General features: G+C 36.1%; 1 protein-coding gene and 1 long non-coding RNA gene across 2 annotated transcripts in view; one reads left to right on the plus strand and one right to left on the minus strand.

The window, feature by feature from the left end:
- Nucleotides 1-688: 688 nt before the first annotated feature.
- LOC106173166 (beta-1-syntrophin) overlaps nucleotides 689-21862 on the minus strand; it is a 30638-nt gene continuing 9464 nt past the window's right edge. The window contains exons 2-6 of the mRNA XM_087011011.1: nucleotides 20041-20450; nucleotides 19447-19589; nucleotides 17757-17953; nucleotides 3974-4167; nucleotides 689-3595 (exon numbers count right to left, since the gene is read on the minus strand). Of these exons, the coding sequence (XP_086867137.1) occupies nucleotides 3503-3595; nucleotides 3974-4167; nucleotides 17757-17953; nucleotides 19447-19589; nucleotides 20041-20450 (1037 nt within the window). The 3' untranslated portion in view covers nucleotides 689-3502. The remainder of the gene's footprint in view (nucleotides 3596-3973; nucleotides 4168-17756; nucleotides 17954-19446; nucleotides 19590-20040; nucleotides 20451-21862) is intronic.
- On the plus strand, nucleotides 11532-13493 carry LOC147762323 (uncharacterized). The gene is made up of 3 exons (XR_015333903.1): nucleotides 11532-11699; nucleotides 12638-12734; nucleotides 13150-13493. It is a non-coding gene; the product is annotated as an uncharacterized LOC147762323 (long non-coding RNA).

A 21862-nucleotide genomic window follows, 5' to 3' on the forward strand; every position in this document is an offset into this window, starting at 1 on the left:
TATTTAGAACTACCCTCGACCAAAAAAGTTACGAATGGTGGGTGCATCATCCATCAATATTTGGTTAAAAAATTTACTGTATCTCATATGGTTATTTTGTAATTATTCAAAATAACGATGTTTCTGAACTTTGTGGTCGAGTGTAGACAAACTAAAGGCCCCGGAGTCCGGAGTGTGTGTGTGTGTGTATGTGTGTGTGTGTGTGGGGGGGGGGGGGGGGCAGCAAGCATGCACGATTCTGAGACACGTTTACAACTTGCTACACTTTATTAAACACGTTCATAACGTCAAGCCCATTGTCATCAAGTGGTCTCTTTGTTCTTTGTCAAACGGCACTTTTGAAAGCATAAATGCTTTGCTGGTTTCAATACAGGCCCGTGGCTGAGTGGGGGGGGGGGGGGGGGGGGGTGTCTTTGTACACGAAGCTTTCTCGGTAAAAGGTTCACTTTTTTGGAAAAAACAAAACTCCTTTGAAATTGCTGGCTTTGAGCCTGCAATCTGGAGTTACTTTAATAAATGCACAATTGGCATGGTGTTGGCAAGGAGAGTTGGGGGGGGGGGGGGGGGGGAGGGGAGATACACACGGCGTGTTCGTACATAAAAATTGGTGTTGTACTTTAGCAAGAGCTCTATACCAGTATTTGGAATATTGACCAGAAAAACGACAAAAGACATTTAAAACATGTAATACCATTGATAATAACTTTATTAGACCAAAAGTGTCCAGGACGGGGGCCTCTGTACATTTTGTTTCATTTATAACATGCAGGCATTGAAAGATTTTCATAATGATAAAATCACTGATAGATGCCCAATGGCAAAGACGGGAAAACATAAATATTAAACCCTTCTCTATAAAATAGTACAAACATTTAAATGATAAAGAAATCAACAAAATGTGTCAAATGCAAGGTTCGACCAGTTCAAATGAAAAATTATGGTCCAAGTTCCCTTGAAATATCTTATAGTAGTTTGTTTTTTTTTTAACTTTGAGTAAGTTTTGTGCTGATTTGCAAGCCATGATCTCCACTGTGTTCTCAGTGCATTTCTGAATTTAAAAGATATACTAAAATATAATTACATTAAAACAAATATCTGATTCACTTCTATTATCCCTTGCCCATTTTATACATAAATCAATAATATTATAACTACACTTAAATGTAAATTAAAAATCCTAATTTATGCTTGTATCTTATTTGAGTAAACATAATTTGTATGTGCTGCCTTTATTAATAAAGTTTACATTTACATAAAATTAAATGAGAAGGAAAAAATAAAATAAAAAGACTACCACCTTGGTAAGGTCGAATAGGAGTGGATTTTAATTATAACTGAATTTATTAGTTGAACTTTTGCTTAAGGGCAGGACTTTGCAACAACCGCTTGTATCACATTAACCATTGAGTAATAGTGAAGGATGAGAACAGAGGAAGTTGATTAAATGAAAATCTGGACCCCTCCCATAATCAATTTGGACATAATCCCATTCTAAACTGTGCATTTTTTCAGCTTCCTTTTCTCTTTAAAAAAAAAAAAAAAGAAAAAAAAGAGAAATTCACATCCATGAACTGTGAGTAATGTCTGGGCATTAACGAATGTCCCCTGTTAACAATACCATATGTCATTAAAATGAATAAATAAAATAACAGTTTGTGACATTCTTTACAATAGTGTAAAGTGTATCTCATGACATGCTAAATAATTCACTGCAAGTTTTTTTTTCACTGTTTATATTGGGGATTACCCATTCCCTTAGAAAAAAAGATGGGAAGAATGAACCCAAATGAATTGATACGGTCTTGACATAAACATAAAAATACTGAGTGGACTACGTATTGATCAATATTACTTCATGATTGTATATTAACCCCTCGATTGTACTAACAACTGACAAAATGGACAGAAAATGCCTCCCTCACCAAATATCCCAATTTCCACCACTATAAATGAATGAAATCTAATGCTAACATTTCACATTGCTCTGGTAATGGCATATCATGATTTAAAATTTTTCTAAAACATTTGACATTAAGTCTCTCCCTTATCAACTGTAATTCTGTGTTTTTATGCAAACAAGAACAAGAGGATAAATCTGTTCATAATCACTTTCATGTAACAATTAATAATTCGTGAAATTATCATCAATTCTTTACTCGCTATTTTACAGGCATGAGGACTGACACTTAACGCAAGTTTCACATTTGCTTTGATGACCTCAGTTTCCTGCATGAATAGTCTGCAAGTTATTGCACCAAATCTATCTAAAATATTCCATAAATAATACTGTTAAATACTTCTTGAAACTCTAACACTGAGGTGCCTTATTTGGCGAACTGACACGTGTTGGACTAGTCCCATATGTTTACTACACGAAGTGTAAAACCAGTGTCACTGGTACTAAAACATACTTCGTAATTGCCCCTGGGTTTATTTGAAAATAAATAAATACACTGTCGTGACGTAAACTTATCTTTATCTTAAAAAGAAATTTTATCTAAAAATCCGCTGCAAATTTACCACTGACAAACTACTCGAAGTGAAAAAAAAATGAAAAAATAAATCACTACACATAAATTTGGTGGGAACTCGAAGCATATCATTATTTGTGTAGCAAATTATTGCTAAACACCATCTGTATCAATGACCTATATTATCATGACACTGCAAAACAACAATCTAAACCAGCTAAAAATTAAGTGATGACCATATTTGGACTGTTGCTTTCAGCTAGTTACCATAGCAACCAGCCAGGTAAGCCCAACAACCAGTCTCTCTGCAAGTGAGATAATCATGAAAACTGACCATCACTTTGTCTACTATTTACAAGTTTTTTATTTGCATCACTGTGCAGCTGAGTTTGGCTTGGCGGTTTCCAGTGTTGTAACCATGGTAACCATTTCAGCAGGATCCCCACAAACTTTGGCAATGATTCTACAAAGATATTTTATTTTCTTTGCAGCAAATGGCATACATAATCTTTTTCTCTCATCTACTGTAAAATTCATATGTATACATAATTATATTAAAACAGTTCCTCTGACAGCAAAATAATGTTTGCAGAAAGACTACAAACTACATACATTTTATGTACCACTTATGTACCACTTTCACAATTGTAACATATATGGTATGACCGAGTTGTACAAGACTAGATAGTCTGCATTAAAACCTATAGGCTTTTAGAAATTCTTCATAATCAGGGTCCTATTTTGTTTTAAAATAAGCCCTTCTTTGGATGTTGTTTGCCGATTTTCAACCACAGTCCCTTTAATAAACAGTTTCAGCACTAAGGTGTGGTTGAAACTGACCTTGACCTTAGTATGACCTTGACCCCCATCACATAATAGACTGATATTGTGATAAAGTGTCGACTGAGACAAGATTTCTTCAAAGAAAATATTCATTTCTTTTCACTAGTCTACTAAGAGTATAGAAAACAAGGATTGCCATAACTACAGCCATGTTGCTCGGTGACTGTTGCCAGGGTTACACCACCAGGTTATGCCACCAGGCCCAGTCTACTGACTTTTGAAGACAAGAATGTGTGAAGGATAAAAACCAAAGGTTTGGGACAGCTCTGTAGATCCAGCTCCTGAAGAACAAAATTAACTATTTTTATCTGATTACACTTTATTTTGTACCATGTCAGATCAGAAAAACAGAAGATCTAGTCGTGGTGTAGCTTGCACACACACATGTCACACACAAGTACATGTTCCACAAAGTATAAACCACATACACAACTTGTAAGTAAGGTACATCTTTTACACATTCTAAAAATACAATCTTTACAGAATGTTTTTCAACTGATTTTTTCTTGGTTTCAAACTACGGACAGCATTATTGCCACCTTTACATTGAGAAAAAGCTTTAAAAGTGAAAAAAAGTTATTCAAAGCACCTTCACCTAAATATCTGGAAAAAAATGCAAGTCTCTAAAAAGATGAATAAAAAAAAATATATATATGCACCTGTTCACCTCCATCTCCAAAGTCCAACCACAACAAGCGATGACCATCATCTGCGGACATGCGCAGCTTCTCAAACGGTTGATGCCACAGAAGGTTGGGTTTGTTGCTGTCGTTCTCTGTGTTGGCCGAGTATAACATGAACCCGGAGTCGTAATGCATGTTCAGCTTGCATTCCTGTCTCTGCCAAACCACGGCTGGGGAAAAAAAAAAGAAAACTGTAAATAAATAAATTTTGTTATTTGTCTTTTTTTCTGATTACAAGCAAAAAGAACCAGTTTGGTTCTTGGTGGTCCTGGACAGGTGGTGCTGTAATTAAAACAGTCTATTTTACCTGGAAGATACTGGTAGACCTTGTTTGTGCATGTATGAATGCACGCGAGTGAGTTTACAATAAAACTATGAGAAAGGGGGAGTAGGGTGGATGGAAAAAGGGCATAGAAAAACGGTGAATTATCAAATGAGGGAAAGAGATCATGATTAGTCATTAGTGTGTGTGTGTGTGTGTGTACCAGACAGAGAATGAAAGAGAGAGAAGAAATGGGAGTGACTGAAAGCATTCAAATGAAAGTGGAAAGGAGAGTAGAAGCATTTAGTGTGTCTGTGTGTATGAGACAGAGAGCATATAATCAAAAGACATCAGTAAGGAGAGTGTAGAAGTACATGTAGTTAGCTGTTCTCCCTTTATCAAGCATCACAGAGTAATAGTATACACCAGAAACCTGTCAGTCTTCATCAACTGGCTTCCTCTCAGTTCAGACCTGCTGTTCACAGGTGTTCCTCAGGTAATACAGATCAATAAACATCCCTTGTGTTCTAACCCAGGCCTCTATTACCACCTTGCTGGAAGCATGCTGAGAAACACAAACAGTTTCCAAATTTCTGAAGTGATCACAGCCCTCTTGCTGTGTCTATGAAAACTACTGGCCTTGAATTATGGTGGCAAAATGTTAGCTCCCTAACCACAAGTTTACTACTGGAGTGTTTTACAGTCTGTATCATGAACATTTCTGCTTACTGGCCATTTGGACCACCAGTTTCCTCAAATCTACTGGTCCCAATAATATATTTAAGACTGGTCATCCCCCCTACCCCCTCCATTTAAATAATATAAATATTACAATACCTTGATTTTGTCACAAGTTTTTTTATTTTAATTTAGAATTATCATGTACCAGTTACATAACACATACATACATACAAACATACATATATACATACATACATACATATTTGAAAGCTCTTTTTGAAAACTTGTAGGAAAACTGTTAATGGCCATGTCACACTACAAAATCCACACATTCTGAAAAGTCTGCTGGTCTGAACAAAATGTTACTGTAGGACCACTGGCTACAGACACAGACTGCTCTCACCTTACCAAGTTTGAAAAAACATTTCACCTATCCTTCAGTACAAATATATACACCTTTTAATGAATTCTCCACTATACATAATTCATACGGGATCGATGCTAATTTCACTTTTTAATTCTATTTAATCATCCATTAATTCTTTTTTTCTATTTTTTTTGGGGGGGTGGAGGAGCAGAATTCCAGATTACATGTTCTCAGATTAAGGTCAACGTTTTGTTGGCACTGCCTTATTTTGTTTCTACCTTCAGTCATCAATCAAGGAATAATTAAACAGAAGCGTGAGCCGAGCTGGTGCAGTAGCTGGAAAGGTTAATCACCAGTGTCCCTAGAGAAAGATTAAGTATCCTAACAGACCTGGCTGTGGCAAAACAACTAGTCTGCCATTGCTAAGCAGACACAAGAAACATGTCTTGCAAGTCTGAAAACTTCTGGGAACCTGATAAGTAAAAAAATAAATGAAAGAACTTAACATACAGGCCTGTAGCCAGGGGGGTTCGAGGGGGGGGGTTGAAAGAATCGCCCCTTTTGCCAGGAAAAGGTTCATTCTGGGTAAATTTTGATCTACGTACACAAAGGTTTCATTGGAAAAGGTCCAATTTTTCAGAAAAAGAACCCCCCTTTTGAAATTGTTGGCCACGGGCCCGAGATAGCTTCTATCTTATCAGTTGTCCCATCAAACAATGTGGGTGAAAGACCCATAAAAATTTTGTGTGTTCACCAAAATTTGGGAGTGCACACCAACTCCATCGACTAAATCTAAAGCAGGCTTTAACCTTTCCTACAAATGGGATTACACTTCATTTTGTAAGTAATAGACCTCACAGAACAACTAATCAAACAAGATTGGAAAAGATCTCCCAGTATTCCCCAGTTGTTTCAGCCCACACTGCTGTTAAAAAATAAGAATAAAGAATATGCATCGGTGGTATATATGTGGGCAGACTGTGATGAAGAAGGCATTATGAGGAGATCAACTGGGGGAGGGGGTGGGGTGTGGGTAATTGAACTGATTGTATTATGTACCCTGGGTTCCAATTGCCCACAAAGGTAAAACCATCTACTTATTTGTTTCTTACTTGGAAAGGTCAGTTGTGAAAATGGTTTCATTGGATCTTAGTTTTGATAGTAAGAAAGTTTTCATTTATGACAGATCCACCTAAACAGGTAATCAGATGTGATCAAGTCTGTCAGAGTGAACAGACCAAACAGTCAACAGGTAAATCAAATATCTGGATCTATCATAAATGAAAACTTTCTGACCATTGAAATGGCCAGGTTTTTTTTTAGTTGAAGGGTATATATGAAAATGAGATCACCTTTAGCTGGAATGAAGTATTATGGGAAAACAGTCATTTTGATCTGAGATCATAATTTGATTGTCACAGAAATGGTGATTATGTACAATATAAAAGGAATTTAATATTAATAATAGACAAAATTAAGAATAACACTATTATTAACACAAAAGGTTGTGTACAAACTATAACAGCATTGTTTCTATTCTTGGAACAAATTTCAACATATTTGCCAGGATTAGGTCTCGTTCTGAAAATTCTGATTATTTAACTGGAGTTAACTACAGAAGTGATCTACAGTTTTTTCTTTCTCTAAATAATGAGGGGAAAAAACCCTGCAACCTTAGCGCATGCAATTCAGTTCACCAACATAAATAAACAGTCTCCATAAATGTGCATCCAATCTACCAGACGATACATAAATAAAACAAAACAACAACTCCATCATCAACAGATGTCATCCATTTTCATTTCTTTCAAAACTTACAAAGAAACTTACATCAGTAATTTCTCTCTTTCTGTCGTCAATGTTAAATATAGCTTGGTAATGTTTCTTGTTAAAGGTGTAGTAGCCTAGATGTATTAAGCAATCAGCTTTTTCCAGTCCCGTCTTCACCCGGGGCTAGTGATATCTAAGCACACGTGGTAACTTAATGGGTAGCAGTAAAGTAATTGAAAATGCGTGTTTTCACACGATGATTTGATAAGGGTAACACATACATTTTTTTGTTCGTGCTATGAAAAACTCTGCCTGTTAATATCCAAGTCCCACATTTCACTCTTGAATAATGAAAACTAAACATCTTTTCACCTAAAAATCTCTCTTCAGTTTAATTTCAACTTCTAAATCTTTTTCAAATTTTAAACTATGCTGTTCATTTTCATAAATCTTCCAGTATATTTTTGCCCAGATTTTATATCTGGATACCCTTTATCTTTAGCTAAACAAAACTGAATTTCTAATTTATAGACATTCTTTATGCAAGAACCTACATGAAGAAACCCCCCCAAGTTTTGGAAACTCATCTCTCTACTAGCCGCATGTCTTTACTGTGTCCAGTATACAAAGAGGTCAGCTGATAGTAAGACCCCATTCCCATACCTAGATCGATCTAGCAGGATCGACTTATCTCCAAGGAGTTTCCTGCTAAATTGCCTGCAGCTCAAGCGGCCCTGATGTCTAGCACGTCTACTTCAGTAATTAACTATCGTTTAACAGCTTCAGTAGGCGTGCCAGACATCAGAGCTCCTTGAGCTGAGTGCAATTTAGCAAGCAACCCCTCAGAGTTGGGTCAATCTTGCTAGATCAAACTAGGTATGGGAATGGGTTCTAAGAACATCTGAACCGCAGGGCATAAGAAAAAAACCTGCTGAAGAGAATAATCAGTAGATTTAGGTAATGGCATATTAAAAACACCCATTAGGCCTTCAGTGACAAACTAGCAAACTAATACACTAATGTGGATAAAGGCATCATATTCATATTTGAAATGCATGGTTGTGTGTTAAAGTGGCCCTCTAATCCCATTAATGCTATGCTGTCCATTATGATTTGTCACCTGCAGTTTTCATGATTGTCTCCTGTCACCAGATAGGGTTGACGAGATCTGCTACAGGCCTGGTGTCCACTGATAGACACCTGGTCTGCTGCGATAAAACTATGATCCGTCAATCAAAATGCTTCGAGAGCACAGGCAGTCCAATGAAGAATTTCTTTTCAAAATTACTGGTTTCCATAGGACCATTTTAATTTCTCGATTTTTAGCTGAAAAATATACTGATAACAATACTGGTAGTGTGAAAAAATTGAAAAAAAAAGTTATTATCAGTCATAAAATGAATCTTTCCATCTGCAGTTTAGGCTTTGTCAACCCATCTGCCCATGGTAGTTTGTTTGTGACCCACTAGATGGCAGCAGCCTCACCAGGTGATTTAAAATTGGTTAAAAAACCTACAGGACTATTGGCCTCACTCTCTCTCAAAATGAAGGAAAACTTGTAGATGGCAGGTCAGACTGGTAAGTCTTTGGCCTTATGTTTACAAAAAATACAGTTATACAGATGGTTATACTTGATCAAACATAATACTAGTATATCTATTTCATGAAGCACCAAGTTATAATTTCCATCTATAGTGCACTCATCAGTCATTCCCTAACACAGCTAATCTTCTCCACTTTCATTAGCTCTTTGAGAAACATTCTCTACATAATATTGTTATGTCAAAGATAATGGCATTTGCCATCAACTAAAACAGAGAATTTCTCGTTTTTGAGCCAAGAAATGAAATAGCTTCTTGGCAAGGTAATGTTTTAACAAGACATCAATTTTCTTTTTACTTCAGAGGTTTTCTATGAAACTGAGAATTTTTGCCAAGATGGAGTTAATAAGCCTATCACGGTCCTTTTGATAGATGTGACTGACATTTAACAACTGATTTTTGTACTTTAATTTAGATTCAGAACAATCATCATGCTTTATAATTTTTTCCACTTATCAGAAACCATGTTCCATTCCCCTTTGTGATCCACATTCAGTTTTTATAATTCACCTTCATTTGATAAAAAAATTTACCTCTTTGCTCAAATTGCTTATGCCAAAAAATCTGTGATAAACCCTTTTTTGCAAACACTACCATAGTGATTGAGTGGAGAATCCCTTTAATGACATAATATTCTGTAAGTGCCCCATTGTGCATGATGAAGCCAAAATATTCCTGGGAAAATCCAGGGAATGGAAAAGAACATCATGCAAAATCAGTGATAAACTTCACCATGCAGATTGCATAAGCTGGACTGAATTTCTTGAAATTCTGTCGCTGAAATGACATAATTAGAAGACCTCCTACTGCCACACGGTGAAAATTGTGGCAAGTTTTCAGAAAATTAAGAATAATTCAGACACAACTTCCACACCTAGACATTATCGTTGTCTGTAAACACTGCAGGGAAAGACGGGAGGAATTTTTATCCGTCTGCTAAATGACATAATATCGCATTACCACATGTGTGGAATTAAAAAAAAATCAAGGCAAGTTTTCTGGAAGTTGAGAATAATTCCAACAAGGCATTGAAAACAGAGGGTTGCTGCACTGTACAAACTATACAGGAGGGGGGATTCCTGCTGCCTGCTGCCACATATTAACCTACAGGCAGCTAAATCCAAAGGACTTATTGAAGAAGTTTTTAACACAGTGGAGCTTGCGTCCAAAAATTGGTTTTCACTAAGACAGCTAAAACAAGGCAGCAAGCTGTCAAGCAATTAAAGAGCTTCCCCTGCCATTATGACTAAAATATAATTAATAATAATCTGTATGTCAATCATTCTTGTAAGTTGCAAAAAATAAGTAACAGTTTTCCATTTGTAGTGGCAGTACACAAAATATTTTTTATCAATTTTGACGCAATGTAACATGATGCTTAACAGCTCATAATCACCATCAATTATAAAATATGCACTGCAGGTAACATAAATATTTTAAAAAAGTAACTGGCAAAGGTCTATAGGCTCATGGAAATTCAAAGTCATACCTTAAAGATGCATACAAAGTCCATTTTTTGCCACAAAAGCCAACCAAATGCCAGCATATAGTTTCAAGTAGTATAACTAAGAGAATTACTTAAAGGCATTGTATAATTTTACCTAAAAATGATGTTTGAACAGATTTTTCTGCTAGCATTCTATGCTGTATGTCAATGGGCAGAAAAGTAGGTCATGAAAGTAGGTTAAATTTTTCACCAAAAATTTAAAGAAAGAAGCAGTCTAAAGCTCTTTTACAGCTGATCGAGGGATCTATTCAGTTTATCCTTTTGCATGTCGAATTTATTTGACTCGTATAAGAAACAAGTAGAAGTGGTTTATATGTGTTAATGGGAATCCACGCTCCACCGTTGTCAGTTCGTATGTATCTTTAAAGATGCCAAGTACTGAAATGTGTTATTTTCATTTTCAATACTTTTTACATAATACACAATGACCAATTTACTTTATTTTTTAAATGATCAACTTGAGGAAAACTTTTGGAAAAAATGGTCCAATCAGGCCGATTTTCGAACTTGACATGTATTTTATGAATATTCATCAGTTCTGTAAGTTTAAAGACAAAAGGTAGAAAGGTTTTCATTTTATTTGTATAACACTGAAAGTGCACGACAATTATGCCAACGACGATGCCGACAGACACAGGCAATGGCAGTATGTACAGACACAGATGTGTCTGTACAGAGAGCATAAGCCACCCCAAGGCAGCTCAATTCTAATTATAAAGTAAACTGATTAATTAACTAATCACCATCAAAATCCAATCGCTTCTATGTTTGCAAATTCTTGGCTTTTCCAGACAGTTTTATCAAAAATTTTGATTTGGGCTGTTACCTCATGATCAACAGAAGCTGCAGCATTTGGGGAAGAGGTGCCGTGTCAAAAATTCTCACAGCCATCCTGATGCATTCACTGTTCCACTCATTTCATTTTAATTCAAATGTGACTTTTTCTGTTTTCATAAGATCATTATGCATTGCTGAAAAACAGACAACTACAATTTTTCATTAATTTCTTCTCAATTCAAAATGTTACTTTTCCTGTTTTCATAAGATCATTAAGTTTTTTTACGTACTTTCAAATTTGGCAGCTCATCTGGCATTGTATACTTCCCGCATTGCTGAAAAACAGACAACTACAACTTTCCACTAATTTCATCTCAATTCAAATGTGACTTTTTTCTGTTTTTATAAGATCATTAAGCTTTTTGCACGCGCTTTCGAATTTGGCAGTGCATCTGGCATTGTGAACGGCCTGCATTTCTGAAAAACAGACAACTACATCAATTCAGAATGTGCAACTTCAAATGTGTTACAACCAGGCTATTAATTACTCCGTCAGGTATATATATATATATATATATAAGTTTGTTGTGACCAATTTTCTGCGTGTTTTGACTAACACAATCCTATGACCATGATGCACTTGGCTGTGAGACTGGTAATGTTGCTGTTTGTTGCAGTATGTATCATGCAGTTGGTGGACAGCAGGACCTGCACAAATTGCGAGAATGGACTGACAGGTAAATATAGAAACTCACAACATTGTCAAAAACATTTTATTTGATTTTAGAATATTGTTTTCACAAGGAAAACTTATTTGATTGTAAAATAGTTAAAACAGCAGATGTGATAAGAATTGCTTGTACCATTAATTAGCTAGTTCTAATTATTAAAAAAATTATTAAAAAATTTAATTGTTTTGATACAATAATACATTGGCCATAACACCATATTTTAATTCAATGCACAACAGGTAACAACGCTGTTAGAAATATGTAACTAGCACAAGACCTAAGTCCCACGAGAGGCCAAATTCACACATTGAAAATGCCAGAATGAGTAAAAAGGAAAATTTCATGCACACACACACAATAATATATATAACATAAATTCAATACAATAATAATCCATTCAAGCTGCTTTTCTAAATTTGAGCAAGAATCATTCTTACAAGTTTCAAAATAATCAGTAACACAGTTTTCATTTCATAGTTTTTGTGGTGACAGTGCACAAAATTTTTTGGGTCAGTTTTGATGCAACATTACACATTGATTAACAGCATAATCACCACCAATTTTTAATTATCTACTGTACCTAACAAGGACATTTAGAAAATATTACTACCATATGGTTTGACATCTGTGGGAGTTTTTAGTCCCACGATGAAAATGCCAATAAGTGAAAAATAAACATTTTGCAAAGAACTGGAATGCAATAAGACTGGTTTTCCAACTCAAGCTGTATTTCAGATCTATAAATCTTTTACTGCAAGTCTGAATCAAATGGTTTTCTTTTAAATTTCATTATGGTATCAGTGCCTAAAATAGGGATTTCTTCAACTTAGAGGCAATGTAACATATATAAATCACCACCAACTTTCCTATAGAATATGTATCATGGATACTCATACCTTTTTTTCTATGCAGCCTCTCATATTATTTTTTTACTATACTTACAGTTAGCAGTACTTCTAGCAGTGACTGTAACACCGTTCTTAGCCCCTGTCATGATAACAACATAGGAGACAAATGCTGGAGCCAAGGGCGTGTGTGTTTGTATGTACTCACTTCCATTTTTCTTTTATATTCTGTTCAGTTAATTATTTTTCTTAATGTATAATTTCAGTAATTATCTAACTTCATTGGTTTGTCTGTTTATCATGGGAAATTCCTATAGCAATCTTCCTATTTTTTTTTTTTTCGTGGATAACGTCAACTCAGACAAAGTCTTTAGTGTCCCTTTAATGTGGGGCATATTTACTAAAGTTGGCGAGAATTCTTTCAACTTATGATAGTGGTATCACCCATGATTTTTCAACCCTGTGAATATCAAATGAAGTTAGGTCAATAAATTTCCAAATGAAGTCTGACTCAGTTTTCCAATGGTGGTTATTTTTAAAAATCTCAATAGCTTTTAAGCAATTTTTCAGTTTCTGTGATAAGTTCCTTCACATTTTTAATCATATTTCAGGGTTGGATGTGATTGCAAGGCCATCTGCGCCTTTGTGGATATGATTTCACCAAACGATGCCTATCCCTGTTCTGTCCCGAAAGTTTAGATTAAAGATCATATGCCAGTTATAACTTGGCCTCTGAGGTGCGAGGGAGGAATTCCAGTACTGCACGATTGACACTCCGTAATCAATTATCACCAGTAAAATTATCAAATTTATTTAATTGGCTTATAAATGAAAAATGGAAATGATATGTAAAGGCTACGTTAATGGCCCTTATTGGTACTTTATCTCAGATTCTTCTTTAACTGCTTTGCTGAATTTTGAATTTTTGGATTAAATTTAGAGCAACCGAAATAAAATTCTGAACATATTCCGTGCTCTCTCTCTCTCTCTCTCTCTCTCTCTCTTGTTATAATTATTGAAAGAGACAATAAAAGGGGTGAAATTTGGAGGGCAATGCATTTTTAAGAAAAAAAAAGTTAATTGGAATTTGCCTTTTGTTCTTTGAAAACCATGTGTGAACTTAGTAAGCTTTTGCAGTATAAACTTAAGGATATGTCAAATTCCAAATATAAAGAAATTATTGAAGAATTATTGAACAATTTTCATGTCTTCAGAGGTTACTTTTGAGACAATTCTGTGATGATCATGTCTTGTAATCAGAGATTAAAATGGACTTTATACAGAAAATTCTGAAAAAGTACATTTCTAAGCCACACGACTATATTTGATGTGTGTCTGTGTGTGTGTGTGAATGTGTGTGTGTGTGTGTGTGTGGGGTGGGGGTGGGGGGTCAGGATCATGTTTCCCTGGCAAATATCTCTATAAATTTTCACAAACACCTGACTTCCCATATTAATCTAGAAGACCTCCATTTCTGTGTAGAAGTACAACAAATTTACATACACGGCATCTGTAGAAAAAATTAATTCATCATCTCATTTTTTATATAAGTTATTAAAATTAATTAACATGAATTGGTCTAACCTACAATTTTCTGCAACATCAAATTTATATTTTTAAAAGAAAGGGTATCAAAATTATGCATACAGGACAATCTGGTAATTTATGATAATCAATACTCGGTCAAATTTGGTATCATTAACATAAATTCAAGAAAAAAAATAAATAACCCAATCAAGATGTTCTTCCAATTTGAGCTGTATGTCAATCCTTAAATTTTGTTGTGGAGAATCCCTTTTAATGACATTATATTCTCCGAGCGCCTCATCATGATGAAGGCAAAATACACGGGAAAAATCCAGGGAATGGAAAGGGGTATAATCAATACATTGTTATCATGCAAAATTCATGATAAACATCACCATGAAGATTGCATAAGCTGGACAGAATTTCCTGGTGTCTGTCGCTGAAATGACATAATTATAATACCTCCTACAACCAGATGGAATGAATGTTGTGAAAATCGTTGCAAATTTTCAGGAAATTAAGAATAATTCAGACACGATATCCACACCTAGAAATTACCTCTGTCTGTAAACAAAGCAGGAAAAAGGGGATTTTTATGTCTGCAGAATGACATAATATTGTATTACCACATGTGCAGAATTGTTGAAAAAAAATCAAGGCAAGTTTTCTGGAAGTTGAGAATAATTCCAACAAGGCATTGAAAACAGAGGGTTGCTGCACTGTACAAACTATACAGGAGGGGGGATTCCTGCTGCCTGCTGCCACATATTAACCTACAGGCAGCTACATCCAAAGGACTTATTATAGAAGTTTTTAACACGGTGGATCTACTGCCCACTGTCCAGTCTAGTGGTTTTACCTCATAATCACCTATGATTTTCATTAATTTTTTTATTGAAAAAAGCAGACTTAGGGTGCATTCCTATAAACACCACAGAGCGACCCAACTCCCATTAAACTGCCTCCATGTGACATTAAGTAAAAATACAGAAAACTGGCGGTTAAATGAATACCTTGGAAACAAAAGGGAGCTTGTCATTCAATAACGCTGACTGGACTTAGCGAGAGTCCCATCAGAATACATGAGACAGATGGTGTCTTCATGGGACTGGGATCTTACCAAAATAACTGTAAATATCTTTGAAAAGATCCTTTTTTAGTAAAATGAAAACACTACTTTGTGGTCAGCGAATAAAGGAGGACATCTTTAGTAGGAAACAGTACATACAAGAAATGAGGTCCATTCATGTTGGTTGAGGGAACACTGGTCACTGTAGGTTCAGGGCTAAAACCTACAAGTTAGGGCTGATAACTGCATTAAATCTCAATCTTGAGCAGACCAAAATTCTTTAAAATTACTCGGCTTTCAGGGCCAGACAGACACAGGCACTGAAATAAAGGCCAAGTGGGGCAGGGTGACCTCTCTCCTTCGTTTCTGCGATAAAATTACCTAGAGAATTCCTCGGCGCTTGTAAACTTGCCGCAGACACTAATAGTGTTATACGTGTGGAACAGTACCATGTTTTGACTGCATGCCGAAGAGCTCTTTAAACAAATCACTCCATTTGTATCTAATCACAGAACAACTTCACTGTAAACTCCATCCAAGCAGCAAGGCTCAGTTTAGAATGTTATAGACAAGTCAACTGGCATTCATGAATAGTCAATCAATTTCAAAGTCTTCCTGAAGTCTGATGGAACTCGCATATTAAAGCTCTCACAGAATTGATCAAAATGCAGAAGCTGGCTTATCTGCAGCAACTGCTTTCTAGCATGTAAAGAAAAAGAAATTTTACATTCTTTTGAAGGTGGTGGTGGTGGGGGGGGGGGGGGGGGGGGGGGGGGGGGGGGGGAGAGTGGAGCTATCAAATAATTCTTGTCCGCCACTTGGATTCTAGAATTTTAACAAAATATTCTGGATACCGCCAGCACCTGCGTTCATGTCTATGTGCTACTGCAGTGAAGCAGATACAGTTGTGGCACTGCTAAATAGCTAAATATTTCCCAAAGCACGTACAGAATGACTGTTTTTGGCTAGTATTTCAAATAACCAAATGCCATTATTTACAAGAATTATTCCATTATGACCGAAAAACCACAAATTAAACATGACAGTGGATGCAGTTTAAGTGGGCAAATGCAATGCTAATAAAATAAGGTGCATCCTGTATCTGCAATTGATATTTCAGTAGGTTTCTTGTATTGTCCAAAAACAACGCTGAACTGTCCAAGGTGGCAATGGCAATATCCGGTAATGTATCAGAAGTTTCAAACACCAAAATCATTCCAATATCTGAATAATTTCATTCTGACTTAATATTTATACAAATATTATACACATTTCTATTTCCTTGCAACTTTCTTTATAGAAGTTTCAAATATAGATCATTTTTTGTCATGCTTACAAAACATTGTTTTAAGAAGTACAAAAATGTAGAACAATTACTGCAATCACCTTACTTCCACTGCAGTAAGTGCCCACCAAGAGAATTAATGTCTAATAAAGGCAATGGAATAAAACCCATTAATACACCACAGAACAGCCAAACAAGCCTGTAGTAATCCTGCACAATGGCACTAAAAAGACAAGGTTTTTACACATGAAATTGTGAAAATACCAATGAAAATGTTTATGTCCCTGTCTGTTTATGTCCAAGCGACGCCATCATCAATGGCAATAGCAAGTAGAATGCAACCAAGTTTTTGGTAAAACAAGTTGCTGCTCAGAAATTAAACAGGCATGACACGTAGAGAAAACAGACTAGATGTGACCTGTCAAGATCAGATATGAACAAGTAACCAGTACATACAGAAAAAAAAAAAAACACCCTACTCCAGAAAAAATTTTTACTCCCCTCCCCCCCCCCAAAAAAAAAAAACCTCCCTGTCACTCCTGCCTATATGTAACTGTCTGTCTGTCTGTCATTATCATCAGATGTGTTTACCTTAATGCCAGTTTCTAACCCCTCAGTAAATCTGTCACTCTGTCCCATAAAGAACAATAACCCCAGGCACATATCATGTCCCCCCTGGGTCACTGTCAGTCAGACTGTCCTTCATGTGGTCTTCCTTGCAGTAATGTTGCCATTCAAGCCCATACAACTTGCTTTCCAATAGCCCCAGATGGCAATCAATCTTGGCCTTGTTGGGTTTTACAAGCGGAATGGTTTTTTCTGTATAATCACCCAAACTTTTCATTAAAACATCAATCAAGTATCAGAGACAGCGTGAACCATTGGGCTTAGATGAAGGGCGAAATACTGCTGTAAGGTGACCCGTATCTCATATCAGTGTAGTTCTTATGATCTCCTTTGTCAGTTTTGAATAAGCTGACTAAACGATGTCATATGCTGCTTCAGTACAGGCACTATTTAAAACATTGTTAGGAGATGCACAAAGTACTTTATGGAGGCTAGAGGAACAAAACATCCATTTTAACAAAGATTTATTGGAAAAACCCGGACCACAGATATTACATTTGGGAGAACGAAATTACAAATAACATTTCTTTTTTTGGTGTGGTTCTTATTTTTGTCAGAGTCATGTTTAAAAATATTTTATCACTGAATATTGTCTTCTACATTTGACAAAAATAAGATTTTGCCACATTAATTTTTAAAATAAAAAAAAATTCCTAAAAATATTGCTGTTAAGAATACACAGTGAATATACTGACTAATCTTAAACTTACCAACATTCACCTCTTTCACATGTGCAGCAGCAGCATGCGCCCCTTGCACAACCGTTTGCGACCACTGTGACAGGTCCCGCTGCGACTCCACGCGAAACATGTGCGCCTCCACTCCCTGCTTAGACCCCGTCCTGGTACCAAATGTAAGAATTGCGTTGCCACCAAGCGGAGATATCTGTTTCCCAGAATGGACCAACCTGGTACACATAAATAAATAAATAAATAATTAACAGCATATAAATCCCCATCCCCATTTGACCTAATATTGGAATAAAAAAAATACTGACTGAATAAACTGTAGTATATATGCATTGTCTTTTCATATAAAAGAAGAGTTAAGAAATCCTCTAATATTTCAGTGTCAATGAAATTTCAGCAGAGGAAAGGCAAAGGACAGGAGGACAAAATGAGAGAAAAGACATCTACAACAGTATTCTTGGCCCATTTCACAAAATAACTAGGTCTAAAAAGAGCAACATGAGCCTCGGTTCTCAGAACAAGCACTTAAACATCTATGGGTGCTTTCCCAGAGATTTAGAGTGATCTAAAGATTAAGATTTAGATCGACCTAACTCCCTGGGGGTTCAGGCTAAATTGCAGTCAGCTGAGCTGGCACCATAGTTAATTACCCCCTCACAGCTTTTAGTAGGCAGGACAGACGCTTAAGCCGGCCAAGCTGACAGCAATCTAGTGAGACTCCCAACAGGGATAGATCGATCTAAAAATCTATGGAAATGGGGTGTATCATGGGACAAAACACTTTATCAATATTGGGGGGTCTGAGGATGCTGTAGGTCCAATCAGATGTGAGATAATTACACCTTTGTATGTCACATAACGTGGACAACAAGTTGTTGCATGGACTCAGCACATAGCTGGCGAAACAATAGGACTGTGCTTATATTTGTAATGTAACAATATTCTAATGACCTAATTTCACTCTTGTATGATATCACATACAGTGGATAACTCACGATGTAACTAAAGTAAACCTGTTTAAAGTCATAATAACTCTTCATTTCGGCCAAAAATTGGATTTTCCTGGAGTAAACGGCAATTTTCCCGTAGTTATCAATGGTCAGCGACCCCATTCCTGCATTCAAAGTTAATCCAGGGTTTTTTTCCTAAACGTACGGTTTTTTGTTAAAATCTCTTAAGAGATTTTAACTGACGGAGCTCTCTCTGACATCGCATAGTCACTGTTGACCTACTTAAAACCGCGGGAAAAGCAGACAACAACAACACTATATATGATTCATGAGATATATTCGTCTTTTTGTTAAAAATACATTAATATCCACAATGTGTGCCATTCTGGGCTTTTCGTTATCCGACGCACTGTACAAAAACTCGCAACTTACGTCTGCGTCCGCATTAATGCGTTTGGCGCCATATGTTATTTTGGTCTCGAATGAACGCGAGAATCCGCGTGACACCATTACGTCATTAGCAACGAATGCCTTGATGAAAGCATCGAAAGCCCTATTGACAAGCACAGATTTTAGTTTTACTGCAATAACGGCCGTTTTAGTGGTAAAATACAATAGAATATATTTCCATGGGTTGTTTACAATGTATTTCATGCGGAATTTTGAATCTCAAAGGAAGAGTTATTATTGCTTTAAGTAAAGAGTTATCAAAAGCAATAACCAATTATATTAATTCATAATTTTTCCCTATCGAGCCTCACCTAGTACATATAAGTGGGTGTGTCTGTGCTGGCGTGGCCCACTCCTCTTTACTCCAGGGGGCCGTGTCAAAGAGCAGAAAGTCTGTGGCAGTCACAGCCATGAATACTGGTTTCCAGGTGGGATTTCCTTGCTCATTGTGGACCTGTAACTCATGATAAGGACCTGGTCAGTCATTTAGAATGCCACGTCTTTTCGTACATTTCAGATGGAACTAACAACGTCAGGTACTTTTATTTGAGATTTTTTTTTTAAAGCTTGAAATGGAAAAGATTACTAGCTTTGCAGGATATGTAGACATAGAGAACAGGACATTTGGAAGTCTTCAAGGGCATACAGTGTACCTTTAAGAAGACACCCCGCCTCAACACAGGCAGGATTTTAGGTTTTAGCAGCCAAGGGGTTTTGGCCGCTTTATGATGGTAAACTGACCAAAAAAAAAAAAAAAAAAAAAAATACAAGCTCAAATTTAAATCTTTTAACAGAAGACAAAAAAATATTTACAAGCTCCAATTTAAATCTTTAAACAGAAGACAAAAAAAAAAAAAAAAAAAACTCACACACATACACACATCTGCAAGCAGCAGACATCTCACCTGTTCAGCTAGCCAGCCCATGTGCTTGACTTGCTGGACATTAGGTCCTGTGCTTAGCAGCTTGTTAACCTCTGCTATAGTCTGTATTGTCAACAGTGCTGCATTGGTATGTATTGCATTGTACCAGCTATCAGCACTACTTGCATCCTCCGCACGTATGATACACGAACTCTTCCCATCCGGGGAATGCATTTCTAATGTTCTGTTATCAGCATCAGGCATAGTCAGATTTCTACACAAGTAGCACATTTTTAAAGGAATTGTCTTTTTCTCTTTCCATGGAGACTGAGGGTGGTTCTCTTTTATTGGTGATGTGTCTCCTGCACCAATATTTGTATGTTGTCCCCATCCTAGATCGTTGAGACCTGTGGCTTTGCGGAAATATGGGGTCACTTCTCTAAGGTATTTCACTGAAAAAATAAATAAATAAATAAAAAATGAAGGAATGCAATTTACTTATTTGATGAGGAATAAAAAACTAAGAACTTTTCCTACATGCATTATACTGATGGCAATACCTCTGCAATTTCATGATATATAAAATAACAGCTAGCCACAAATAAGTTTCAAATACCTACAAGTTCACACACACAAACACATCCCAAGAGAGCAAGAGAGCAAGAGCAAGAAAGAGAAAGCAAGAGAGAGAGGAAGAGAGGGGTAGACTTCTTAGCCCATATGGAAGCAGAACCTTTACCAGCTTAACATATTCAGAAAACTACCTGCTGTGAAGGAAAAAAAAACTTTCAATCGCACATTTATAATTTATTTGATAACATTTAAAAAGGATTTAGGGATAAGAGAAACTTGAGCCTTATCCTATAGTCAAATTGGGTTTCGCCTTAGTATCTTGAAAAAAATGACATGTAATCAATACGGTCATGGAATAGATCTTCGTTCTTCTCAATAAAATTAAACATGCTTTCCCAGGAGTGAAATAATGCCTTTTTGTATACCCTATCCATCAGCATGAAGTTCATTAATACCAAGATTAATTCATCCCTTTTAATAACGTCTGAAAACCAACTCCATTCCTTGTCAATTTTAATCCTCCTCCAGTTTCTCAACATTTTTCTTAACCTGTATTTATGCCACACCCTTTAGGAATATAATCTTATGGGTGATAAATCAAGAATATTGATATTTTATAAACCTACATACAACAGAAAATCAATACCATCTATCGTATTACTATTTACTAGAGGACAGTAAGATGTGGTGGATTACCGTAATTACTCTTCATATCCAAACAATACAGATTCACTACATATTTGAATAAAATGTTTTTCTGGTGATATCTGAAAACAAAATATCCTAAGTTGTGAAATAATAGTTGGGTAAAATCATCAGTACATTTTAAAGTAAAGGCACCAGAAAAAGTACTTTTTTAAAACTAGGTGTAAAAATAAGTGAAGTGATTCAGAAATGTAAACAATTGTCGTATTTTTAATACCACCAAGACTAATCAATGTAAAACCATCACCTAGACAAACAAAGCCCATGGCATTAATATTCTAGGCTATTCTTACTCCGAAATGATGTAATGAAAAGGGGAAATGTCATTGATATCTTCCAAGTTGAATGGTTCTCCACCCAATAATGACATTAAGACCCACAATAATTGGTCTCACCTGCACGTTTACTGTGAGAGACAGGTGCTTGGAAATGAATGCAAAAGCCCTGGAGTAATATATTACCTGATGTACTCTTCTTTTATTGGGAACTACTCAGTAATTTGTTCTTGGTCTTCACGAATAATCTTGTCTGCATTACAGTGCATTTGAGTTTAAAATTCAAGCTGTAAAAAGGTTTTTAGCTTAAG

This window comes from Lingula anatina, chromosome 4 (assembly GCF_051362555.1).
Source record: "Lingula anatina isolate TDL-2025a chromosome 4, LinAna3.0, whole genome shotgun sequence".
NCBI classification, from domain to species: Eukaryota; Metazoa; Brachiopoda; class Lingulata; order Lingulida; family Lingulidae; genus Lingula; species Lingula anatina.